Source organism: Mesocricetus auratus, unplaced genomic scaffold (genome assembly GCF_017639785.1).
Source record: "Mesocricetus auratus isolate SY011 unplaced genomic scaffold, BCM_Maur_2.0 Super-Scaffold_6730, whole genome shotgun sequence".
Taxonomy (NCBI): Eukaryota; Metazoa; Chordata; class Mammalia; order Rodentia; family Cricetidae; genus Mesocricetus; species Mesocricetus auratus.
The window spans coordinates 975360-1003125 of NW_024429184.1; the positions used below are offsets into that span (position 1 = coordinate 975360).

At 42.9% G+C, this 27766-nt stretch overlaps 1 protein-coding gene and 1 long non-coding RNA gene across 2 annotated transcripts in view; both read right to left on the reverse strand.

Annotated features, from left to right (window-relative positions):
• Positions 1-2387: 2387 nt before the first annotated feature.
• Ugcg (UDP-glucose ceramide glucosyltransferase) overlaps positions 2388-27766 on the reverse strand; it is a 33332-nt gene continuing 7953 nt past the window's right edge. Inside the window, exons 2-9 of the mRNA XM_005085057.4 lie at positions 16786-16927; positions 13247-13349; positions 12023-12124; positions 10493-10605; positions 8333-8511; positions 7152-7238; positions 5674-5863; positions 2388-5158 (exon numbers count right to left, since the gene is read on the reverse strand). Coding sequence (XP_005085114.2) covers positions 4988-5158; positions 5674-5863; positions 7152-7238; positions 8333-8511; positions 10493-10605; positions 12023-12124; positions 13247-13349; positions 16786-16927 — 1087 coding nt within the window. The 3' untranslated portion in view covers positions 2388-4987. The remainder of the gene's footprint in view (positions 5159-5673; positions 5864-7151; positions 7239-8332; positions 8512-10492; positions 10606-12022; positions 12125-13246; positions 13350-16785; positions 16928-27766) is intronic.
• Positions 18132-23887, reverse strand: LOC121136751. Its single transcript, XR_005873864.1, has 3 exons — positions 23576-23887; positions 21141-21278; positions 18132-20167 (listed from the first exon to the last, which is right to left on the reverse strand). It is a non-coding gene; the product is annotated as an uncharacterized LOC121136751 (long non-coding RNA).

The following is a 27766-nucleotide window of genomic DNA, read 5'->3' on the forward strand; positions in this document are numbered from 1 at the left end:
ATGAAGACACACTGTGGCCAGAGCTTGTGGGTGAGGGGTGGAGTGGCCAGGAATTCCCCTTCTTGAGAATTCAAGTCAGAATGTTTGCTTTCACCAAGTATGGCTGGGATATGCGTCATGACTTTCATGTCTTCTCCTCCTCCTCCTATGCTGGGATCATTTCACTTCTGTTGCTCCACCCTGCCTCACTGGGCCCTGGAGAATGCCTTTCCTTAGAAGTTTCCCCAGCAAAAGAGGGGGATGGGACCATCAAGGGGGCAGCACCAGCGTTTATCTCTGAAGACTCCATCCCTTTCTCTCTCTTGTGGAGTAGAATATACCATATTAAGGAAATTACAGCACAAGGATGTGACTCCTACACGAGAACTCCCCCACTCTGTGAGGCAGCTCACCATGGATGGAGATCCAGCCGCACTGGGGAATGGTGCTGGGGCTCCCAAACTCATTGGTGTTGACCCATTCCATTATCCACGACCCACCCCCACCCTTTCTTTCTAAATCCTAAAATCTCTTTCCAAGATACCCCCCCACAGGAATTTCTTTCTTATTTGGAAGCAGAAAGGAACTAACGGTCGCAATTTACACACCACGTCTAATGAGCCAAGGAGAGGACTTCAGAGGCCATCATCGTATACGGTGATAAAACAGATGTCTCAGAAAGATTAAGAAAGCTTGCCAGAGAGTCCCAGCGTCACCAAAAAGTCTACATAACCTCAGAGTTGGAAGCCTGCCTTCCTGGATTTTGAAAAAAAAAATTACGTGTGTTGGTGTCTTGCCTGCATGCATATCTGTGCTCAGGGGCCAGAATGGGATGTCAGATGCCCTCGAAATGGAGCTACAGATGGTTGTGAACAAAACCACTTGGATGCTAGGAAATCAAACCCTGGGCCTCTGGGTGAGAAGACAGAGTTCGTAGTGGCTGAGCTGTCTCTCTAGCCCCTTCCTGGATGTCTTTATCCTGTAGATAAAAAGTGGCTCCTCAAGATTCTATCCTCGGGAGTCATCTGCTGACACCCTGTATCATGGTCATCACCTTCAGACGTCAGCCCTGGCGAAATGACCACCCAAACCTCTCTCTTCCACTTGAGTTTTAAGTAGGCTCTTTCTATGTAGCCCAGGATGGGATCTTTCTGTTTCAGCCTCCCAGATGCTAAGATTACAGGCATGGGCCATGATGCCCAGCCCAGTCCATCACCACTCTATTCCCTCCCCATGCTCCAGTGCTTGCGTCAGAATCAATTAAGATGGTCCAACCTGCTGCCGGCTGCTCTGTCTGCCTGATGCTAGTCATGAGAACAGACAACAGAAGTCACAGGGTTTGTGGAGCTGGGAAACAGGTCACCTTACAATGGGGAGGCATGCAGTCTGCAGACGAAGCTGGTACACAGATCCTCAGTCCTTCACAGGAACTATGTCCCTGAATTGTTTAAGTCGTGTAATTATATCTTTATGTTATTAGCATGGATGTCTTGATGACTAATAGTCTAAACAGCATAACCACATGAAAACATCCCCGGGACACCCAGACTCTGCCAGTCTCTCTGTGAAGCCTTAGCACGAGCTGGTTCTTAGGCTGCTGCTCTCTGTGTTTTAACTAATAAAAATGCTTCTAGAGAACACAAACCAAGCCTGCAGAACAAGAACACCAGGGTTTTGTTTTGTGTCTGTGTCACATGGCGTGTCTGCATATGTGTATATGTCTGTTCATGTGTGAGGGGGCCAGAAGTTGATGTCTTCTTGACCGCTCTCCACGATATATACTGAGAGGTAAGGTCTATTCCTGAACCTGGAGGTCAATTAGGCTTGTCTAGCTAGCCAGCTTGCTCTGGGGAATGCAACAAGACTCATTGCATGTGCGAAGCTCAACAATCAACACGGATTTTGGAGGATGCCCTTCCCCCACATACCCGTGGGACTTGCTCTCCAGAAATTGTTGCTCATGGTTTATTGAGGACAGGCTTGGGAACGCCTCCAGCTCAGGAGAGGCCTGCCTGGACAGTGCGTGTGGTGCAGGTCAGAACCTCGGGCAGCAAGACCACCCAGTCCTTCCCTGGAACTGATTTACCTTTCTTAGCTGCGGAAGTTATAAAATCGAAAAGTCAGATTTCAGGCTCAGGCCAGCCGGGGGAGATCTGGCTCTGGTCATTGTCACTAAAGGGCTGGTCATTCTCCAAGTGCAGGCGTAGCAGAATTCAGCCCCACCCGGGATGATTAATGATGTGTGGGTGGGGTGCGTGTACTTTTACCTTCTGCAATCCAGTGTCGCCCGAATGAAAGGAAGGTTTGAAAATGAGTGACAGCATGTCTGAGATAGACCATGTCAGATCACTGATCAAAGGCATAAAATAAAGGGGGAGGGAGTAAACAAAGCCACATTGTTGCTCATGTTGATTGTATTCAAATTTTTATTTTATGAACAAAAAAAACTTAAGACAATGATTTTAAATAATAAAACATGATATATTCTAGACACTTAATTGTTTTTTTTAAAAAGACAGTTTATTATAAATTTGGACTCCTACAGTTCTGCTGTGATACTTTGACATTTACAGTATTTCTTACTATTTTATCTTCACTCCAAACTTGCTAAACAAAGAGTTACTCTCTGCGTACTTGAAGCTCCGCTTTAAGGAAATACTCCATGACCACATAAAACACATACAGAACATTTTAAAAAAATATTTACAGAACACAAGAAGTTTGTCCAGCCATTTGGATTTTGTTTCTTTGCCCATACTGAGATCAACAAAAAAGCTAAGTAGTCAGCAAGATTTCACTTCAGCAGTGCAAAGGATGGCATCTACCAAACTCCACTATAATGGACAAATGACAAACATGCTCAGCAAACCTCAACTCATGGAAGAGTGACAAAGAAAACAAACAAAAAAACAATAAAATAAACACATAGTGGGTCATAACCAGACTGGTTTTCACTGTGCAACTCTCCTCGGGGGACAATATTACCTATTTCACAGAAGAAAAAAAAAATAAGGAAGATGCATCCAAGCCTTTGCTCATAAAGAAAATGCCCTTCAAACAAATTCATCATAAGGCGAGAGAGAGAGAGAGAGAGAGAGAGAGAGAGAGAGAGAGAGAGAGAGAGAGAGAGAGAAACACAGAGAGAGACACAGAGACAGAGACAGAGACACAGAGACAGAGGGGGGGGGGAGAGGGGGAAGCCAGGGGGGAAAGAGGGAAGGGAGGATAATGCAGTTTGGCCCAGAAAAAGGCATGGTGCGTATTTATAGTATATACACATTTACAGACATATTGCAATTTAGACCGTGAGTATAGTCATTAGGCAAATGGGCTGGCTCAGTAGAATGAAGTGTCCACTATCAGTAGGAAGTTATTGCTAACAGGCTACGGGCTATGCACTGACACGGAAGCCACAGTAACATCGGGTGTGAGGCTGCCACAGTGCTGGTGTTAGCGGCAGGCATCGGATGGACAACATCGCCACCAAGTTCAGAAGGAAAAGCAAAATACCGTGTTAAAAAAAAAAACAGATGGGGGGGGGAGAGAAAGGCTGATGCACTGTCCCTTACATTTTTTTGCTTATTTTAAACAAAAGTCCAGTTCACCACAGGTTAAGCACAGGCCGACAGGCAAGTTTAGCTGAGTGACAGGGAGAGAAGAGCGGAGTAAAAGCATGCATTTACAACTAGAATGACCTAGTCTACGGTCATACAAACGGAATACAAAAATCCAATTTAAATAAGACTAGACTATTGTAGTAAAAAAAAAAAAAAACCAGAAAAAAACCCCAAATAAACAACACACACACAGTAGACTCAGTTAGATAACAGACTGATTTTTAAGAGCAAACCTCATCACGTTCTCTCTTAATTCTCTACTGTAATTTATTTACTGATAGCTAGAATATTTACTTACTTAAAAAAGATATTAAATACCTATATCATGAAATTACATTCTTATTAACAATACAGACATACTGGGTAAGAAAATAGCTCCTGTGAACTGTGTCTGAAATGCATTTTCCTTACAACTATCAAAACATCCACTAACACTAGAACAAGGTCGCCCCCACCCCCACCCTGAAAAAAAGCTGAGGAAAGACGGGGCAGGCTGGGCGAGGAGCACGGAAGGAAGGAGTCAGCTCTTCTAATTACAGCACAGTGATTAACATGGTTCAAGACAGAACCAACAACAGTTGGTCCGGAAGATGCCTTCAATTCATGGTTAGGATTAAAAACCAATCTCAGCCACTTTTGGTTCATTGCAGTGAGACAAAAAAAAAAAAAAAAAAAAAAGGACAAAAAAAAGTTTCTTATACATAAATACTAGACTCCAGCTCTTTTATAATTATTATTATTACTTTTTAAAGTTTTTCATTTGTTTTTGCAAGGCCTAGCTACCGTATCACAACTTCTAACTTCTGTTTGCTCTGCAACAACTACAAGAGGTAGGCATAAAGCATGAGAAAGTTTCTCAGTCAGCGCCTCCCTGTGTATCATCATTCACCTCACACAGGGGGGAGGCCATGACCTGTCCCCTTCTCTCACAGAGCTGCTATTGTCCTGCCCATACAGATCGCAGAGTGAGTACACTCAGGTAAGAAACTTTCCCTACTGAAGGATACTGTCATAGTGTCTGCTGCAGAGCGGTCATGTATATGTGTGTGTGTGTGTGTGTATATTTATATATATATATGCATATATATAAATATATATATTTACTTGTTTTAAAAAATAAACACAACAACAACAACAACAAAAAAACCAGTTTCCTAGAACCAATTGCCTTGATTCTCTACTTCCACAAAATATACTATTGGCCAAGACTACAGACCTGTTTTGTTTTTGTTTTTCCTTTTCACAGACGAGTGCCATGCAAATAAATTAAAGAGCAGATACCAAAACATACATGTGATAAAACTACTGAAGGTAGATCCTTAAAAGCATCTCTATAAACATAATTTATAATACTTCTGTTCCATCCTCTGTGCGCAGTCCCAAGGCTCTCGTTACACGTCGAGGATTTCCTCTGCTGTCCCTCCGCAGCGCAGCCTGTAGCGGCCAGTTCTCCAGCTTATGGTAGGGTCCCATAATGCCGACAAGAAAATGTATATTGTCATGGATTCACGGATGAACCAAGCCACCGCATAATCAAGTTTTGAAAAACACAGTGTGCCACCCTGAGGATTAAAAAGTAAGAATCAGTTTATTTCCTGTCAGACTATAAATGCACAGTGAATGAAAGGGTAAAATTCTAGGCTGGCGAGATGGCTCAGCAAGGAAAGGTACTTGCTGGCAAAGTTTGGTGACCAGAGTTCAATCTCCAGAACCCATCTGCCCATCTGGTAGAAGGGAGGACAAGATTGTACTTTTGAGGAAGGAGATTCGTTCTCTCTCTCTCTCTCTCTCCTCTCTCTCTCTCTCCTTGGTGAGGTAACTACCTTGTAACCCAGTCTAAGAAAACGTTCATTATGCATAAAAATAGCTGCAGTCTCGGTATGAATATTTATTTGCTTAATATTTTTCTGAACTAACTGTTAAGTCCCAAATCTTTCTCAATTTTATGTCTACGTTTTATTCTTCAGTGTGAAGCTACAGAATGACCCTCGAACGTCCTTCAACCTATTCTAAACTAAAGTAGTTTTGGTTCCTCACCAAATTACTGGGAGCCCTCTCTCTCGCTGTGTGCGCTTACCTGGACACCCCTGAGTTGAATGTAGTCAGATATAAACCACGCCAGGCAATGGCACATGAAGAAGACCATGATATCCCATCTGAACACATGGTGGGCTGCCCACCCAATAATTAAGCTGGCAACAAAGCATTCTGAAATCGGCTCACAAATTATCGTAGCAGGAAGCATGTTAATTCTCAATTTGGTCCACCTGAAGAAACAAACAAAGAGCAAAATGGATTTTCTTTAAGACAACATCCTGGTTATAAAAGTGACCACCTGACACCCACTACTGGAACTACTTCCACCACCACAGACCCCCCACCAACCACCCCTACCACACAGACCCAACCAACCACCAACGCCAACCACCCCTACCACCACAGATCCCCACCAACCACCCCCCACAACAGACCCCCATCAACCACTCCCACACAAATGATCAACTTTTAACCCTGTCACAGAAAAGCTATCCTCTTTGAAATACTGTTTTTATTTTGTCTATTTATATATTTCTTAAGATGGGGTCTGTCACATAGCCCAGGTGGGCCTCAAACTCCCTAGGTAGCTAAGGATGACCTTCGGTTCCTGATCCCAAGTGTCGGGATTACAGGCACGCACCACTACACCCAGTATGCGCCTCGATGGGGATGAAATCCAGGGCTTTCTGCATGCTGGGAGAGCCGTCTTTCAGCATAGCTACATCCCCAGTTTTCCTTTTTCAAATTTTCTTCTACTCATTCATTCTCGTTCATTCTTTTTTCAAGACATGGTTTCTCTGTGAAACAGTCCTGACTGTCCTGAAACTCAATTTGTAGACCAGGCTGGCCTGGAACTCAGAGATCCACCTGCCTCTGCCTTCTGAGTGCTAGGATTAAAGGTGTGCACCATCGCTACCTGGATTCTTTTTTTTTTAACTTGGCTGGAGAGAGACATGGGTGCTGGGAACAGAACTCTTATATTTTTGGTTGTGAGCCTAGCTGTTTTTTGTTTGTTTGTTTTTATGAGCTTATATTTTAACGGCTTGAGCCATCTCTCCAGCCCTAAGACTGGTTTTATGAATCTCTCTATTTATTAAATAAAAATGGCTATATATTCATTCACATAATCTATACTCTTACAGAGCTTAGTTTGAACATCTTTTGTTTTTGTTTTTGAAACATATTCCAGTATTACTAAGCAAATATACTTAGGCATTCAATTTCTCTTAATACAGAACTTAAACTCTGTAGATGTATTTTTTTTTTCAAGATAGGTCTCTATTATGTAGCTCTGGCTGTCCTGGAACCACAGTATGGCCAGGCTGACCTCAAACTCACAGAGATTCTCCTGCCTCTGCCTCCCAAGTGCTGGAATTCCAGATGTGCGCCACAATGTGTGCTCCATGATGCCCGGCACTAGATTTGCTTTTTAAAATCATATTATACGCACCATGTAGCAAACCACACACGCGCATGCATTCCTTTTAACCAAGTATAGAATGTTACTTATTGGTTTACCTGATCATTCTGGACTGAAATTGAGAAATTGAGTATGAACCAGAGTTTTGCATGGCAACCTGAGTAGACATTGCAAACCTCCAACCTCTGAAAAAGAAGACAAAGACGGTGTATATGGTCATGTTGAGGGACACACTCAAGCCTGACTGGTTCTGCACTGATAGTCACCGTTAGAGTAAGCAGCCGCTGGTATTCAGGGCAAGCTCAGCCCTTAAAGAGGAACAAACTGATGCTGGGGGTGTTTTCTGGGCAATTCCATTACGCCACAAGTGCACCATGCTCTGCCCAGGGAGTGCTACATACATTCCCTAGGTTTATCGTTCAAGAAACGTAAGTCATTCTCAAGGTACTCGGCGAGAAGAGACCCGCACTCAATAGTTTTGCCTCTGGTTGGTTGCTCCCCCTGGGCGGGCTGTGTGTGTTCAACAAGAAAAGTAACAATGCGTCACCGGGTCTCACAGAAGATACTAGGTGACCATGAACCTCATTAAAAAAAAAAAAAGCACCATATGGAAGAACTCTGAATATATTCTTCACCAAAAGAAAAAAATTTTAAATAAGAGATCATACAAGGCAGTGATCTTTGCACCCAAACACCATCTGTGATGGAGAAATGCTGAGTCGTGAGGAGGCTTATTAGTGAGGCATGAAACAATGTGCTAATAAACATAATAGTTTTGGGGGCTGGAGAGCTAGCTCGGCAGTTTAAGAGCACTTGTTACTCTTGGAGAGGACCTAGGCTCGATTCCCGGCACCCTCGTGGCGGCACACGACAGTCTGTAGGCAACTCCAGCTCCAGGGGATCAGACGCCCTCTTCTGACCTCCAGGGACACCAGACGTACACAATGGTGTACATTCGTGCAGGTAAAACACTCGTACTTATAAAATTAAATTTTAAAAAATTGTAGAAAGTTAATTTCCAGATGCTACCAAGCGCTTTTAGTTTTTCCCAGACACACAGGGATTTCTACCTACATTCTCTCGAAAGCTTCACACGGTGGCAGCTGCAGGAAATGGAGGAATACTGAGCATAAATAAACGCTCTGCCGATTTTTGTATTCATGAGCAGAAATAATAAAATAAAATAGCTTGAATCCATGCTGGAACAGAAAGAAAGAGCCAGTAGGAAGGAATAAGCTAGAAACTAAAAAAAAAAAAAGAAAAAATCCAGTCTTCTTACCGGTGGGCTATTGCTTTGGCCATAAAGTAATCTTCAGCAATGTACTGAGCAAAGGCCATCAGCCCTCCGGCCTGATCCAGCACACCCTTCCGCATTAAACAAGACATTCCTGTCACACACTTGAAGCCAGTGACATTGGCAGAGATATAGGATCTTGGGTGTGAAGTTCCAAAATACACCTGCCCAAGAAAACACAGACATGATCAGTTAGGTTTTGATGTTAAAAGTACAGTGCTTATAAACTTTTCCAATGCTTTCTGTTAAATATGATTGAGTGAGTACCCTAGTATGCTCACATCAGCGCCCCCCCCAATAAAAAGCGCATAAGTGCTTTACTGTAGTAATTACTGTAGAGTTGTTTGGCTGACTGCTCTTACTAGTATCATTACCAAGAAATTTTACCTCTAGAGGGAAAAAGCATATTCTACACTTGGGTAACTATTATCTTTTCTAAAATTGATAAATGGAATTTGGACACAAAAAACAGAATAAATATTAATTGGTATATAAAATATCAACAAGTGTTTTATGTCTCCTGATTTTATAATATTTAATGGCGTGTGTGTGTGTGTGTGTGTGTGTGTGTGTGTGTGTGTGTGTGTGTATGAGCATGTATACATATACACAGACCATGTACAGGTGTACCAATGTTTGGGATAATTCTATTTCTTCTTAAAGTTATTTTTAATTTGGTGTATTCGTGTAAGTCTGTGGGGGGGAGGGGTTACGTGCACCTGAATGCAGGGGCTGTGGAGGCTGGAGGGTCAGAATCCTCTGATGATGGGAGTTACAGGTTACTGTGAGTTGCCCACCTTGGGTGCTGAGAACCCAATTCTGGTCCTCTGCAAGAACAGTACTCTCTCTTAACTGCTGAACCATCTCTCCAGCTCCTAATCTCTTACTGTTCTTTCTCTATAACACCTTGAAGTCCTGAGATGCGCAAGTTGATACATCAACAGTGTGGCTGACTGAAATCCTCCTACATACATACACCTGAACATACATATACATAGTATTCACCCTCCTACATGCATATACCCGGGAGAGTCAGAGACAGAGAGAGATCCAATGGCCAAAGGTCAAAGTTCTAACAATAATGTGCCTTTTACCCTTTCAGATTTGTAGCAATTAGAAAAGTAATCAAGTGAACATAAGATATACTGAAGAGAAAGTGGATAGACATCAAAACCAAAACCAAGAGTCTTTTCCCTTCTGACACAGAGACAAGACTTGCTTTCTGTTTAATAGTATGGTAGATAAGACAGATTAGGAGTTAGCCAGTAAAAAAAAATGCCCTTTGTGAGGCTTTAATATGGGAAAAGCTCATGAAGTGATAAAACTAATATACAAATTGCTTCTAGAGTACACTTTCAACCATGTTTTTTTAAAGGGCACATAAGAAAAACATAAAAACAAAACCCATCACAATGTGTGCCAAAAATGACCAAATGAAACTAAACCTTTTTTTTTTTCAGTTTTTCAAGAGACAGGGTTTCTCTATGTAGCTTTGGAGCCTGTCCCGGCACTTGCTCTGTAGACCAGGCTGACCTTGAACTCAAAGCGATCTGCTTGCCTCTGCCTCCCGAGTGCTGGGATTAAAGGTGTGAGTGAACCACCAACACCCGCCCGGCTGAAACTAAACCTTAATTGCCGTAATTGGTGGGTGGTGGGGGTGGCATGCTTCTGTGTCTCCATAATTTTTCACTCCCTACCCGAGAGGAGGAGGAGAAAGAGGGAGACATGTTTTTCAAGATAGTTTACTTCAAAAGGAAATCAAAGATCTTTTTTTTTTTTAAAATAAAGACTTGCAAGAAAGAACATCGTTTTCTTGTTGTATTTGAAGTACTTTATGTCACAGAATACTTTTCAGTTTGAAAGAACATATGTAAGCCAACAGTCTGGAGTGAATGTCTAGAAGTCAGTAAACACGTTATGGAGAGGAAAGGAGTGTTCATCTGGGGGCAGGGCCACCAGCAGTTCCCTTCCTGTCAGGGTGAGCGCAGCTCGGTGGTGGGTGACCCCAGGGACCCGAGAACTTTCCTTCCTGAAGAACCGGAGTGCTCTCTGCAGGCTCCCACATGGGCAATACAGGTAAGGTCAGGTAGCCCGGTCTCATGGAGACCAATGAGCTGGTGTCACAATTTTATACACTGCACTTACCTGCTCCAATGTGGCAGCAAAGCCCTGTCTGTCCGCTACATAAGGCAGCCCATGAACCAAGCCCACCTTCTCCGTCATTTGATTGACCATGTCAGTCAACGTGTCTGGAATGACTAAAATTTAGGGGGAATAAAGGCAGGGATAGGGAAAGGAAACAAAACAAAACACAACTTTTAGTAAAATGCCCGTTAATGTACTATTTTGTGATTTGCTATTAAAATAATACATTCTTTTGAACATTTGGATTTAATAAATAGCAATCATTTATTCTGAGAACACAAAGCTTCAAAAGCTCCACATTTTTAGGTTGAGGGGTACACCTAATATGTGCTAGAGGCAGTTTTTGTCTTCTTTGAAAGAATATTGCTAAGCTTAATAATTATACACTGTCCAGGCGTTGGTGGTGCACGTCTTTAATCCCAGCACTTGGGAGGCAGAGACAGGCGGATCTCTGTGAGTTTGAGACCAGCCTGTTCTACAAGAGCTAGTTCCAGGACAGCCTCCAAAGCCACAGAGAAACCCTGCCTTGAAAAACTCAAATTTACATCTTAAGGTAATGAAAAATGAACCAATGTCCAACCTTCAAATGGCAAACACTTCAAACCCTACATGATTGTTTTCATTTCCTTCTATTTGTTAAGAACTGAATGGTATAAAAGAAAAAGAGTTTTGTCTGTGCTTTAAATACCCATGTGGCGATAGAGCCTCATGATGCAGGCCTGTAGTCCTGGCTACTCAGGAGACTGCAGCAAGAGAAAGATCCCAAGTTAGGGGTGGGTCGGGGCTGTGGTACAGAGCACTTGCTGGTTATGGGTGAAGCCTTGTGTTCAATTGCCAGCACTTCAAGATAAAAAAAAATCTCCCCTATTTTAGGCAGTGGTTCTCAACCAGGAACAATTCTTCATTAGTGACATTTGGAAAATTGAGAAGAGGGAAGGGTTGGCAGCCAGCAGGTGTAGGCACCAGGCACGATGACAACGTTTCCTCCATGACAAACTCTCCAGGCCACTCTGTCACTAGGATTGAGGATGAGGAACTCAATCTAACAAAAATACCATAGAGCATAACACAGATGTATACACCTATAAATCCTAAGTTTGGTATGTAAAAGGCTTTTTGCAGCAGGCAAGGTGGTTCATACCTGTAACTCCAGTAGTCAGAAGGGAAAGACAAAATAGTCACAGGTTCAAGGTCAGCCTGGTCTACATGGTGAATTCCAAGGCTGCATAATGAGACCCTGTCTCAAAAGGCCTCAAAAATAACCATTAAAAAAGCAAAAATAAAACAAGCAAACAAAAAACCTTCTTGCTGAATTTTTTTTCTTCAAAATGCAAGCGTTTTAATACATCTAACATCTATCTAGGTTAGCTTAAAAAAATTAAAATCTTAGTGAGCAAAACTGACATAAAACCATAAATAGTGATGAAGTAAATGTTCAAGCAAACCGAAGATTGGTAAACAATGTATTTTCAAAATGTTTTTGGTATTTTATCATTAAATGAATACTTGCATAAAATAAGAAAATCTCACCTCTTATCCCACTATCACAAATCCATATGAGATCATATTTTGCAACTTCATATCCTGGCATCAAATTATTAATTTTAGGATTAATGCCAACCTTTTTGCCACCTAGAAATGCAAAGACACAATAGCAACACATTTATATAATGCTGAAAATGCTATAGATACACGATGGCAAGAGAAAGAAAGATAAACCATTTTTAATCTTTAAATATTCCCCATTACTTGTATCTGTAAAAATGACTCATTCGCAAAGGGATAGTTCTGACTTTATTTTTGACCATACAGTCTGTTTTCTAGTTTGCAAATTCTTCCACTGACACTATGGGCTGATGCTTAATATTATAACATTACAATATAATGATATTAAAACATCCATGTGCTGAGTACCTGAAAACTGCTAAGATTCCTCACCACAAACCAGTATGTTAAGTATGCATGTTAATTAATTTGATGTAGCCATTCCACAGTATACACATACTTTAAAACATCATGCTATATGTTATGGGCAATATGGGAGGGACAGCCAAAACTAAGGGTCAACTGAGGGGGCATATAGAAACCTAATACAGCAGAAGCTTCTCAAAATATGTACATATATGAAAGAAACTTAATAGGATTCACCAAATAATGGGAGAGACAAAGCCCCAACTAGACAGCTCTCCCTACCCAATGAAACCTCCAGTGTGGGGAATGGGTTACAACTAACTGATCAAAGGGCCAAAGGAGTCCCTTTAAATCCTCCAAGAAACCCAGGCTATTGGCTGCTCTACTTCGTACACTACCAGAGGAGAAAGGAAAAATACCTTCCTGCAAAACATGCTGGTACAATAGTGGTACAAAAATTGTGAAAGCAATTAAGGTCCACTCCATGAGACGGAGCCTATGCCCAACACTGCTCAGGTGGCCTAGAGCCTGAGAATAGATAGATCATGGAAATAGAAAAAAAAAAAACAAAAGGGGGGGGAGGTTTAAAAAAACCCTAAAAAACAAAACAACAAATACTCATACCTGATTATTGAGTAAGATATTATTTATTTATATGTGTGTGTGTGTGTCATTTGGAAACCAAGTTTAGAACTAGAGTCACACACCCCCACCCCCCACAAACATGCTTAGAGCAAGCATGCTGTCTGACTTTACTGAGAGAGCGCCCAACCCTGAGATCCATGCAGATCACCGATACTGAAACTACCAAAGCAAAAGGACCAGCACAAACTTTGTGCTTACCTATAAATAGTCTAGCATCAACATTCGGGTATTTCCCAAGCAGTTTCTTACACACATCGATGGCTGGATCATCATGATCTTGTACACAAAGGAGTACTTCATACTAGTCAAAAGGAGGAATTTAACATTGGTTAATCTCACCGTTATTACTGTTAACATTAATAAACTGTGAGGAAGAGTCAAGAGACCGTGTACATAAAGTTTACAAGCTTAGGGAGGAATCCTAAGGGATGCAGATGCTTACGACAAGGGTGGCTTGGGTGGAGACAGCTCCTCCAGGCCAAGGACCTGTCTGTCAGCATCAGGAGGAGCCTGAGAGTGCCTGGCAGGCCCCGCCCCAATGACAACCTGCATATCAAGCTTGTTCACAACCTGAACCACTGAACACACACACTTGATGCTTGCAAGATGTGCATGAGTGTAAAAACTACGTTGGGATGAAGCAAAACCAAGCACACTCCCTATTCTCCAGAATCCCTGCCCTGGAATTAGTAGTATCCCTTTCATGACATGCTACAAATGTGATTAGAGTTCTTTTTTTTTTTTAATTTTATTTTGCTGTTTTAGATAAAATTTTTTTTTTAGATAAAATAGGATTTGACTGAATACTTACTACCCTGAAAGGCATACTTCACTGACCCAGTAAGTATGAAAACACCCAGAACTTCGTTTTGCTCCATGCTGTGGGTTTGGAAAGGCATTTCTGAGAGCTTGAGTGACCCTGCCCCAGCTGTCCTATAACTTCTGGAGTGCTTGCATCACGGGGGCTCACTCAAGCCACGGGAAAGCCGCTGCTTGCTTCTCTGTAAACAAGAGACGCAGAGACAGACAGGACACATCCGTGATGCCTCTGACATCCATCCATCTTATCTCACCAAACGCTGGCAGGAAAGGCACCTGTGGTTGAGCCACGCCACGAGAGAACCAGGACCAAAGTCAAGAAAGCGCTAGTCAGTAAAGTGGGGATTCTGGTTTTTTTATTTTTTAAAAAACTAAAAAGTCCCAATAATTAAGAAGATGGTGAAAACAATCCCTCATGGTTTCTGCCTCTTTATACAAATTCTATCCAATATCTATTTCGGTGATGACTGATCAAAAGCGCTACTCAAGAGGGGTTAGGCCGATTATTAGTCATCCGGCCTCAAAAGATCCGATGAAAGGAAGTCCGAGAGAGCATAGGCTGCCATTCCCACCACGCCCCTGACGTGTCCCGGAGGGCCAGGTCTACAAGCTTCCCCATCTCTCAAAACACTTAGTGGAGGAAGACTGTGTCCTTAATAATGAAGATTACAAAAAAAAAAGGAAAAAAATTAAGAAGATTAGAAAGGTTAAGTGGCTTTCTAAGTGGCAAAAATAACAGATAGCCTTTTTTTTTTCCCTTTCTAATAAGCGGCTCGGCCAGGCAGGTGCACCCTAAAGAATATTCCTTGCTTGTGCATTATAATGTGTACCATCTCACGGGTGTGGAGGGAAGGGCTTCTAAGTAATGATTCTACAAGACACCGAGTAAGGGGAAGAGGCTTATTGTGGCTTTCTCCCCAGCAAGACAAAACTTCATAAAATATAACGGTAAAATATACTCAATGGGAAGAAAAAGAGATAAGCCAGGTCACACCAAAATCTTAATAATAAAAGAATAATAATAATAAATGATTGTATGTGTGTGTGTGCGTGCCTGTGGAGGCCATAAGAGTCCGATTTTCTGTAGTTAGTCACTGGCAGTTGTGAGCTACCAGCTGTGGGTACCAAGAATTAAACTCTCTTAACTACTGAGTTAGCTCTCTATTCCCATGCCAAAATTTTTGAAAAGCATAATGTGCGATCTTTATTCAATCACAAGGCCTCAAGTTTCCAAACTTGATTATACCTTTTAAATTTAATCCCAGAATTAAAAAGGAAAAGCTTTAATTAGCCATCAAACAAATAAAACTCAATTCACATTATCTTGGAGAGGACACTACGACAGATTTTTTTTTTTTTAAAGAATTCTATTCAACTGGAGGAAGCATGCTAAGTGTTTTTTTTTTTTGAAGCATCACACTGTAATGAGGTTCTGGTCTGTCACCTCTGTGTCCTCCTGGTGTGACTGAACATTGTATTTGCTAGGAATCTCTGCCCTAAAACAGTCCAGTCCCTCCAATTATAACTGGCAAACGCTACACATGGTTAAATGTTTCCTAGCTAATACATGAAAATAACTTTTGGGGTATTGTTTATAATTTAGAAGACTGGACACATATACATATTAAAAATACAGTACATATTAAAATATACCTTTAAGATATTTTAAGAGAGGCAAAATACCATTCAAAACAATTTTAAGTGGTGGTTCTGGGGGTTGAAACCAGGGCCCTGCACACGCCAAACACAAACTCTTATCACCAAGCTACATCCTAAGTCCTAAAATATGTTTTAATATGTGAATGAATTATACTGCACATCAAGAAAAATAACCTTTTTTTCTCCTCCATTTGCTTCTTGTAGCCTACACTGGCCTCCAATTCCCTGTGTACCAGGGACTATGGCTACTGGCCAGAATCCACATCTAGTTTATGCTACATGGCTTCACGTGCGGCACAGGCAAGTGCTCTATGGAGACACATCCTATACCCTCTCAAGTAAGCAAACACACACATGTATATCTTGAGCCACTACTTATAAAGAATTTCATACTCTAGGTTTTACAGAATTTTATACTTGAATTACAATAGAATATAAATCCTGTAACTGAACTTAGACTCTTAGTCCCCTAGAGCAGCTGCTGGCCTAGAACAGGTGACAAGTTCACTTGTGAGTTCATTTGGGTAATTTCTGAGTGGGAAAAAAAAAGGCACCGAAAGGGGAGGTTTTTAAAGAAAATACCTCTAAATTCAAAAGTTTTCAAAGATAATATTGAATACGTTAATCTGTATTCAAGAACTATATGGTTTTGTGCTACACTTATGCTAATGTTTTTAAAGTAAAATACTGTCAGAATGAAAGTTTACCTTAGATGCAGGTACATTACATTATGGATCCCTCTGGCTTTCTACTTCAGAAACTAAACTAGGCTAGACTAGAAACTGCCTCTGGCATATGCTGCCGTTGCTTATTCCATACCGAAGACTAACAACAGCTTTTCTCTTCCACCAACTTAAATGCGCCAGGGTACTACAGAACATGAACAGAGCCACATGGGACTAGTTCTTTGGGCTTTAATGGGATGATGGCAGCAAAACCAAAATGTGAGGCTATACTCCACACCAGAGACATGCGGATGCTAAGCCAGATGCTAGGACTTGTTCATAATTAACAGAATAATCTTTTTCATTCACAAAAATAAACTTTCCTTTGCATTCACTTATAGAACATGGGCTTGAAAACCTTCCAGCTTTCTTATTGTAAGTAAAGCTTACTTTAATCTTATGTATATAGAACTTATATACGGTGTTAAAATTCCCAATGTTTCTGATGAGGGAAAACAAACACACACACACACACACAAAAAAAACAAGATCAACAGCCTAGTACATCTCTCATGGGCACAGCACTACACTTACTTTGGGATAATCCAGTTCAAAGAATGTCTCCAAGTTGTTGATTAGGTTAGGGTCCACCCCTTTCAACGGTTTCAGAAGAGAGACACCAGGGAGCTTGCTATACGGCTGCTTGTCTGTTGCCTTCTTGTTGAGGTGTAACCGCCTGAAGAAAAAAAAACGACACAAGAGTTATTTTTAGGGGATGTGCCAGTGAGAAAAAGAAAAGGAAGCACACTGATAGATCACTAAACCCTAACAGAGCCTTTCCTGTCCTTTGTTTTTCTTTCGGAGCAGAGTTGGGACTAACTACTTTAATGAAGACTTACTTAAGCACAAGGGTGGAGAGAAAGAGAGGCAGGCAGAACAAAGCAAGAAACACCCAGATGCAATCGGTTTGGGCGCCTCAGGGGAAGCTGCTTTTGTTTATATTTTTGTTGTTGTTTTGTTTGTTTGCTTGTTTGTTTGTTTGTTTGTTTGTTTAAAGACAGGGTCTCGTACAGCCAAGGGCACTCTTGAACCTTGATCTTCTTGTGCCTTCAAGTATTAGGATTGTAGGCATGCACACCACGCCCCGTTTATGGGATCAAACCTAGGGGCTTCATACATGCTAGCCAAACCCTCTACCAACTGGGTGACATTTCGGCACTAGGATGAAGAGTTTTCAAAGCTGACATCTTTCTGAGAAAGGGACCTGGAAATGAAGAGAAGAGGAACAAAACTAGCCTTCAGTTTAGGAAAACTAGCAGGAAGCAGAACGCATGTTCTCCAATGAAGACTGGCACACAGATGCATCCTGCACGCTGGTCACTCATTGCGGTGCCCTCAGTGCCTGGTAACCAGGGGGGTCACAGAGCAGGAATTTTGAGCTGAGGAGATGAATGGCAGGCTGTGGGAGACAGTTTAGAGGGTGAGATGTCTGCTTATGCAAGCAGGAAAAGTTCAGATCACCTCTTGCCGACAAGACTGCCCTACCTCTCAGATGGCCAGGAAGTAACCAGAGAGCTATTAAGGGTAGGGTAAAGCCTTTATATGTACTGTGTGTACCAAAAGACCATGGAAGTTAATGAGCGTACTTTGAGAAATTGCTATAAAGCAGCAATGGGCAGGCTGCACAGAAGCAAGAGAATAAGGCAAATGGAAGGTCTAACGGCAGGCTGGCGGGGTAGGAAAGAGGGTCGAAGGAAGGATAACAAAACAAAGCAAAACAAACAAAAAAACAACTCAGATTAAAAAAGAAATGTATCAGCCGGGTGGTGGTGACACATGCCTTTAATCCCAGCACTCGGGAGGCAGAGGCAGGCAGATCTCTGTGAGTTTGAGACCAGCCTGGTCTACAGATCGAGTTCCAGGACAGGCTCCAAAACAACTCAGAGAAACCCTGTCTCAAAAAAACAAAAACAAAAACAAAAAAAGAAAAAGAAATGTATCCCAGAGATATTAGAAGATACACCAGCATCACCGGTTCACAGAGAAGCTGGCTCGGGTTCACATCGCTGGTCCATGCCAAAGACACTACTTTTCCTAATGAGGGACACTCAGCCAATTGGAGAAGAGAGGATGTGCCAAGTTGACATCAGCCAGAAGAGATGCTATTCAACAGCGTGGTGGAATTTCTCCCTCTACACTTAGCACACTGCAGGTCCGTCCCATCAGCCAGTCTGCAGGCAGTTGGCGGTAATTAGACGTGGCGGCACTCATGGGTCCACCCACAAGGTGTCCTAGGATCCAGGGGTCTCCACACTGACGTCTCTGCAATCAACAGCATCTTGGGATTGCTCCAGCCAGGAGGCCACCCTGCCAGGAGTGTGAAGACCAACCAAGACCTTCTAAGCAGACCAAAAGCACCGTTGGTACCCTCACATCTTCAATTCAAAGAACTGTACCACAGACACTACAAATGTATGGATGACTTGAAGGTACGCCAATGACAGTACCCCATGCAGACCAGTCAGCTTAGGTTTGCAGAGGAAGGCGGAGGGTACTGCAGCAAGCGCCTGTGGTAGAATGTTATTCTAAGGTGTATGACTTTTGTTTATGCTGCATTTGTTCAACTTGGTGAAGCTGTGATTCTTTGCCTGTCTAAGACACCTGATGGTGTTTATATAACGAGCTGAAATAAGATATAGAGAAGTAAGAAAGATAAAAAGCCCAGAGGGAAAAGGTAGACAGGTTAATTTAAGAAAAGCTGGCTAGAAACAAGGCAAGCTAAGGCCAGGTATTCATAACTAAGAAGAATAAGCCTCCCTGAGTGATTCATTCATTTAGGAGCCAGGTGGCGTGCCCCCCAAAAGAGAAAGAAATTTTCAAACAATAAGCATCTATGGTTTTAGATACGGGCCATTGAAACACCTCAGCAGAGGAAACTATGTTGCAGACAATAGGAGACTGTGAATCAACAAGTTTAAAGAGTAGAAGTGTTAACCTCTGACCCACACCACCAAATGCTAGGAAATGCTGGAACACCACCCAAGTGTAGACTTGCCCCACCAGGGGCTTTACTGCTTTGCAACGAGAAGTTGAGAGAAGGTGTTCAGAAAACCTAAAGTATGGCTGTCTAACATTACCACAACACCCGAGCAGTGATCATAAATTTTTCTTAATAGTTGCCAAAATGCCAGGCCACCCACGGCACACTGGAAAACACCAATCTACAGGGTTCTTCACCTCAACCACAGCGCTAGATGGAAGCAAAAAGCCAGGATCTAACAGTTAATGATCACATACACACAAATACATCTTCCCCATTCCTAACAAATGGGCAAACCAGAGAGATGTCTGCCGAAACCCATCTGGTAAAAGGGCATCTGGATTACGGGAGTAAAAACAAAGTTCACCTTGCACAGTTTAGCCGCCTGAACTTGTAACATAGTTGAAATCACACAAAAAAAATAATAATAAAAATAGTGTGAGGGTCTCTTGAAAGTTTTCCTGTCACTCCTGCCCATTCCATCTAATCCCACGTCCACAATTTACCTGTCACTCATTCTTACTCATCTTTCCCGAGACTGAGACAGTCGTGCTATGTAACACAGGCTAGCCTTGAACTCCTGATCTCCTATCTCAGTCTCTGAACAGTAGGGATTGCAGGCCTAAGGCACCTGTCTGGTCCCTCAAGAGATTCTGAAAATGGACCTGACAGAGCACACACATGGAATGCAGAGTGATTGCAGACTGGAGCCCAAGTGAGTGCCTGGGGGGCCAACTACTGGAAGATTTTTTTTAAAAAATCTGTTTGGACACCCTTGTGTCAATGTCTGGATCCTTGAAAGACAGGCCCTAGGAGGAAGTTGGAGATACTGTTTATCTTAGATTCGGTGGCCGAGGTATGAGGAGACAGTCTTCCTAGAAAACGGCTCTCTGTGGTCCTGGGTCCAGAATTCAATTGCAGAGGAGGCATGGAACCCTATCAGGACAACCAGAACACACATTAAAAACAGCCATGTGCAAAGCATGCACCATTGGTTCACAGGGACAGCCTAAGACCATTGGAAAACAGACATTTACACCACAGTCCGTCACAGCAGCCAAATTACAGTTATGATGTAGCAATGAAAATCACTGTATGGTTGGGGTCACCCCAACACGAGGAACTGTATTAAAGGGCCGCAGTGTTAGGAAGGTTGAGAACCACTGCTCTATGCCATGAGCAGTTCTAAGGTCAGATAAGACAGAAAATTTCACACAGCAGTAGAAGACAGAACTGGACATTGGATTCGAGCAAACTACCCAGCATCATAGAGAATAAAGGCAAAACAAAGACAAAAACCCAGAAATGATTTTTTTTTTTGTTTGAGACAGGGTTTCTCTGTGTAACTGTCCTTAAACTCACTCTGTAGGTTCACCTACCTGCTCTGCCTCCCGGAGGGCTAGGATTAAAGGCACATGCCACCACCACCCGGATAAATGAAAATGTTTCATTGTAACAAGTTCCTATTAGGATAGCATATACTTTGACCAGATTCACTGCTTCCCATTACTTTCTCTTGTACCCCCTTCTGTTCCTATCTGTCACAAGAGTCCCCCATTCTGTTTTCATGCTTATTATTATCATCATGATCATGATGATAACGACGTCGTCTCAGGGAATCGTATGTCTAGAAATGAGCTCCTGCTGAATGAACTACAGGAGGATTTCCGGTGGCTTTCCCAGCATCCCCTCGGGTACATGTGAAATGGGTTCCCCATGCCCAAAAGGAGTCGTTTTCCCTTGCCTCTGGCAGAAGGGGTAGGCACCAGTGGCTGCACATCAAAGCCCATGCTGGCTCCAGGTTCCCTCAGTCTCTACTCCAGTACTTATCATATACCTCAGAGCCTGATCCCTGCTCCCCCCAGACACCCATTTGTTCTCCATACAACAGAAAAGTTTTCCCTCCTACCAGTTGTCTTCACTGTTCTCTCTTGCTTTTCTTCCGGATAGCTCCGGCCACGTCCAGTCTCCGTTTTCTTTCTCTTTGCTCTGGACTCGTCCAGATGTTTCTGGGTGTTCTCTCTTATTCACAATAGAAACCTTCCTCCTGATAATGGTGTTTGGTCATGAGGGCGGCCTCTTTACCACGCCCCCTCACACACACCTATTATTACTAATCTTAATTCTGCATATAAGTGAAAACATGGTATTTGTTTGAAGCTGGATAATTTCTCTTCATGTGACGAACTCCAGTTCCACCACCACCACCACCACCCCCTCTCCTGCAAATGACATAATTTTGTTGTTCTGTATAGCTGAATAAAACGTATGCAATCTTTTCTTCATCTGTTTATCTGCTGATGGATAACTAGTCAGACTCTGCAGCTTGGCTATTGCAAATATATGCCTCAATAAATATGAGTCTGTAGGGACATCTATGTGCTGACCTGAATGCCTTTTGCTATCCACCCAGAAGTGAAATGAATCAAATGGTAGTTATTTGTAGTTTGAGGAACCCCCTATACTGGTAAAATCTAGTGATTCATACCCATGGATCTACTGAGTGTTTAAAAAAAATAGTATCTCAAAACTCTCATGTGAACATGCTCATCAATCAATTTATAACAAACGGAGTCCCCTAATAATTCCACTGTATCCGGCAGGCTGTGGCTAAGTTAGCAACAGGAACAGGGGTCTTCTAAACTAAAATGGTCTTCTAACTGTTAGATTTTTTTTATTAAGATTCCTTACTTTAAGGATATTGATATACCTCCTTTCTCTTGAGCTTTTAGTATGGATAATGCAGTTCTGCTGTACAAACTCATTATGGCTTCTAAGTTTATGGATGGAGAGAATGGATAAGGACCATACCTGAAATTTCTCACACATTAAAACCAAATCACATTGTGCAGTTTCTCTTTGCCTAATCAGTCCTTAGTATTTCTTTCCATATGCCAAGAGATCCATGTGGAGCTCACCCTCCCTAGAGTATGTAATCCCGCTTTGGAGAACACTGTTTTGACTTTATGTAATACAGCCAACAAATCTCTTGGGTGCAGGTTACTTGAAATATTTATCAAAACCATAAAAGAATGTCCATTTAATCAACAACATGCAAGTTTAGCACTCTGCTCTAACACACAGCATTACTCCACACATATCTAGCATTTGTTTATTGAATACCAATGCATACTAGATAATAATACCCTTTGTATTTGAGATATATGCTTGACAGACACATTACCTACTGTCAATGACTTGTGCTTTAAAAGGATAATTGTGCAAATGCTAAACAACTCAGGTGTGTCAACAAAACGGTGTTCTGGAGCTAAGACAGCAATTTGCCCAATCACATGCAGGAGTAATTCCTTAGACTGTGGCCAGTGTGTTATAAACCAAACTCACAGTAACATTTTTTTTTCCAAATGGTATAAACAGACCATTTTCCTGATAGGCGAGCAGCATGAATTTGGACTTGTGGTATCTGTACAATGCACGGGTCTGCTCACAGGTGTCCACCAGGTGACTTGCTTTCTGCTGGGGTTCTAAATTGCACTTTCTCCTTCTGGGCTTCATACTGGGAACCCAGTTCTGCAAAACCACCATTGCATATGGCTTATGTCCTTGACCTTTCAGTCACAATGCATATATTTTTATTGGTACATAATGCAAAGTCACATATAAATACATAATTCAAGGAATTTGCTAAGGTAAAACTTCCTACAGCCCATACTCAGGTCATTAGACAACAGCATTTCTGCATGTCCTTTAATATCTGGCTTTTTTGTTTACCATTATGTTAGAATGAGATTGGCCCACACTGATCATTCGGCTGTAGCTTATTCATCCTCATTATAGGATTCCTTCTACTAATGAGCCACATGTTATCTATCTGCCTGCTGCTGACACCTGGTTGTTTGTGGTGTGCGGCTATTACAAACACCATGAAGCCTCTTCTCTTTTGTAACTTAATGAAGAATCGAAAAACCCAAGTCTTCCCCCTTCAACTTCCAGACAAAATAAAGCAACACCAATTGGATTTGTCCTCCCACCCCAAACCAACCTGTTAAAATCTAGGAAAGAATAGCTACAGAGTACTAGGTAAAAAGGACAGATTCACAGGACACAGGAGCAAAAGGAGGGGAGGGCCACAATAGCCCACTACTCCTCTGAGTTCGCCTCCTGGTCACATGCAGGACAGGCAACCCAAGCACACTTCCTCAGACTCCTCTACATGCAGGGGATAGAACTGATTCCAGAAAACAAAACAAAACAAACAAACAAAACAAAAACACCCAGAACCCAAGAGAGTGAAATTCAAAATGCCTGCATCCTGTAAAAACAGCCAGGCATGGAGACCCGGGAAAATACAAAGAGCAGCAAAATCAAGAAACTGAAACCAACCTGGAAACTCATTGGGACTAGAGCTTTCCTTCTGTTTGAAGACACTACACAGACTTCCCTTTCTTTCCCTTCAGGCTGCATGTGTATCCTTATCTCTGCAGTTCTAAGGGCTTGGAACACATGGGTATTTCTCACCTTGTTCAAATTAGTGCTGTGACAAGAGTACCAGTTGAGCAAGCTTGGACCACTATGGGGGAGGGAGAAAGAAAAGGCTCTTGCTGGCTGGGTGTCGCCTGAGTGTGGCCCACTCCATTGCCCCCACCCTCCCCTCTGCTGAAACAGAACCTGAGTTTTAGCACATCCAAGCTTGGGAAAGTGCTGTGTCGTCCGTGTCCGTGTTCCCCCCTCCCCCACCCCCCAACCCCCGCTGTAAAACTCCCTTCCACTTCAAGGGCAAAGCTGAAGAGACAGCAAGCAGTAACCATGAGCTGGAAAGGGGTGGCTCATGCAGAGACCATAGGATCTCTGAGTTCGAGGCCAGCCTGGTCTACTGAGTGAGTTCCAGGACAGCTTCCAAAGCTACAGAGAAACCCTGTCTCGAGAAGAAAAGAAAAGTAACCCTGAAAGAACAAAATGAAACAACTAGAATTATTTTTGCATTAAGTGAAGAGAACAAAATACAGGCGGAAGGCAGGGGAAGATATTCTAATTCTCCAGAAGAAAGAAAGAAAGAAAGAAAGAAAGAAAGAAAGAAAGAAAGAAAGAAAGAAAGAAAGAAGCAAAAAAAAAAAAAGGCTGCATGGCTCGGAATGCTGGAAGAAGGGAACACAGGAGAGGAAGAGTCGAAAGAAACCACAGATGAAGAATCCTCGGGGCCCCACGACAGACGGAGCCGAGGTGTGGCTCACGTACACCTGGATGAGTCCAGGGTTGAGCTCAAGGAACTGGTGGTAACAGCCATAAAAGCTGAGCGCAGAGCACATACGGACGAGCAGGCACGTACAAACACACACATAAAAATAAACGTGGAGAACAGCAGTAGACGCCGCCAGGAAGGCAGGTCAATAAAATGTCCACCATATTCAGGGATGAACGTGGTGACTTCTGAGGACTTTTTAGCAGCAAGAACGCATGTGAGGGAGCCCAGAAGTAGACAGTTTTTTTTTTTAAGTAGCTAGAGCTAATAAAGAGGCTCAGCAGATAAAAGGAAATGATTGCCAAGACTGACATCTTGAGTTCGGGTCCAGATTCACACAAGTAGAAAAAGAACTGACCCCTGAGCGCTATCCTTAACCTCTACACGCTCACCGTGGCATCCCAAACACATACATGTGGTGATAAATAAATACATAATTTTAAAAAAAACTTTGTAAAAAGGTAAGAAAAGCAGATAAACTAGTGAAATGCTGAGTTTCCCTAAAACTACAGAATTGAAAGGGCCCAAGAATGACCTGGGGGGATTTTGTAAGAACATCTGCAAATATAGATTAAGGCCAAAGAACTAGCCATAGAAGAAAAAAAAAGAAAGAAAGAAAGAAAAAGAAAGCAATGACCTGACTGGATACTACAGCAAGCCAAGGAGAAAGAAAGAAAGAAAGAAAGAAAGAAAGAAAGAAAGAAAGAAAGAAAGAAAGAAAGAAAGAAAGAAAGAAAGAAAGAAAGAAAGAAAGAAAGCAATGACCTGACTGGATACTACAGCAAGCCAAGGATTAGAGCAAGCTGCCAAGGAGACTTCGAAGGTGCAGCAGACAGTACTAAAGACTGACACCGAGCTCTTCCAGACAGTGACCTGAGACCATGAATGTGTCGTAGTATTAACCGGCGTGGCCAGCCATTGCCCTCGGCAGGATCCTGAAAGCCGAGAAGCTGAAGACACTGGATGGATGGATCCAGGACAACTGGGCAAACTGATACGTGACGCCAATCAAGGTGAGGCGGAGGCGAAGGGCGAGGGCAAACTGTGGCTTCTGAGCTACGTGGAGAAGTGAAGGCAGCCGGGAGGTTACAGGTGCAGGGCGCACACCTGTGGGTGAACAGCCACCGGAGGCTGAACATCGCAAACGCCTGGGGAGCTTTTAAAAAAAAACCCTTCTAATGCGGGGACCAATTTAATCAGAGCCTCCAGGGGTGAGAAAGGCAGCTGAGCTTTGAGCTCCCCTTCCCCCTCCCTGCAGCTGCAGAGGGCAAAGCAGAGGAGCATGGACCTGAAGAGACGGGGTTACTGTAAGGAGAGAAGGGCCGGGCGGGGAGGTGGGCGCCGGGAGAGCAGCAGTGGCAAGAAGGTAGGGCGGATGTAGTTCTAGGAGAATGGGAGGAGAGCGTCCTCGACCCCCGTGGTCAGAGACGTACCCTGGCCACCCTAGGGCTCGCTTTCGGTCACTTCCGGGTTATTTTTAGGTCACTTCTGGCGATGTACAGCAGAGCGATTTAGAAGCCCCGAGCAGGTGGCAGGCTGCCTGGGTTTCTATCTCAAAGCACTAGCTGTGTGCCCTTGGGCAGGCTGTTTTCTCTTATGTGTGCATAATAGTATCTGCCTTGCAGGGTAGGTCCAGAAATACAGGCTGAAAAGTAAACATTCGACGACAGCTTACACTAAACACAATTCAAAACAAACAGAAACAAGTTAAAAAAAAAAAGGACTAGTGCTGTAATTAATGGATGCTTTCTGCCACGTGCAACTTCTCTGAATTATCACAGTTCAGATAAGAAATTTAGGGATGCTAAACAGTGCCAGACAGAAAGCCAGAAACGAAATAGGTGGGTGGAGTGGGGTGGGGTGGGGTGGGGTGGGAGGGTGGGCTGTGCACTCGGGTAGAAAGAGTCCATGATTAAAACAAAGTAAGTGAAAATATGGTCTAAAACACACCTAACGCTCAGTTTCAATCACATCCAAGAGTGAAGCAAAGAGGTGCATGCCTAAAATCCCAGCACTCTGGGAGTCTGTGGCAGTGGGACCCAAGTTCAAGGCCAGCCTAGACTGCACGTCAAGAGCCGAAACAAACAGAAGGAAAGCCGATATGTAGGCTGATGTAATGTTTAAAGTGGGAGAAAGAAAAAAAAATAACATGTCAAATATTTAAGAAATATTTAGGCCGGGCGGTGGTGGTGCACGCCTTTAATCCCAGCACTCGGGAGGCAGAGGCAGGCGGATCTCTGCGAGTTCGAGGCCGGGCTGGACTGATAGCCTCCAAAACAATACAGAGAAACCCTGTCTCGTAAAACCAAAAAAAAAAAAAAAAAAAAAAGAAAAAGAAATATTTAAAGTCATGGGGGCACAGCTCAGGGATAGAGCATTTGCCTAGCCCATGTGAGAGACCCTGGGTTCAATTCTTAGCACTGCAACGAGCAAATGTTTTATGGACATCCAAAACACAAACATGAGGCCAAGAAACGTTACATATAACAAGCTACTAGGAGTTGAGAATGGACTGCTGGTGCCCTTTGGTTTGCACAGTTTGAGCTGAGCTCTCCCTTCAAAGGCACAAGGGTTCTTCAGCAGGCAGAGGCTCTGTAGAGCCCCGATTCCTTGTGACGCCCTTCAAACCTGCCTCCCAGACATGTTAGCTTCCCAAACCACAAGAAGCCCCCTCACGTGGCCCTGGTAGGTGGAGAGGGACCTCAAGCTGAGACACAGGCAGGGTGGCATCCTGCAGCGGGCTCAACATTCAGGGTAACTCTTGATTAGGATGTACTTCCAGGCGGATCTGACTTCGCAGAGGGTATAGGAAGAGACTGTGCACGCAATCTAACAGTCCCCAGGCAGGGGTTACCCCACAGACTTTCCACTCCACTTGAGCTGAGAGCCCTCCCCCCATGACCTAGTTTAGTACCTGGAACACAAGCTCTCTCTAGCAGCATGAGCTGTAATTGGGATTTTGTTTTATTTTGCTTTGGCGAGACAGGGTTACTAGATCTGTAGACCAGGCTGGCCTTGAACTCACGGAGATACACCTGCCTCTGCCTCCCCAGTGCTGGGATTAAAGACATTTATTTGCCATCCCTGGCCCTAGCTTTTTAACAATATTTTTTATGCTAGTGAAGCATCTCTCCTCTTAACAAATATATCCTTTCCACATTCTGCAATCAGCTTTTAATACAGCTTCAGGGATACAGTGGGTACAAAGTGAATGAATGACCCTATTAGGTAGTTAGGCAGTGGGCTTGATTTTAGTCTTTAATAAGCAAACTTTAAGTAGGCAATTTGGGGAAGCTATTAGACATAGTAAATTTTCAAAAAAAAATTGTAATTTT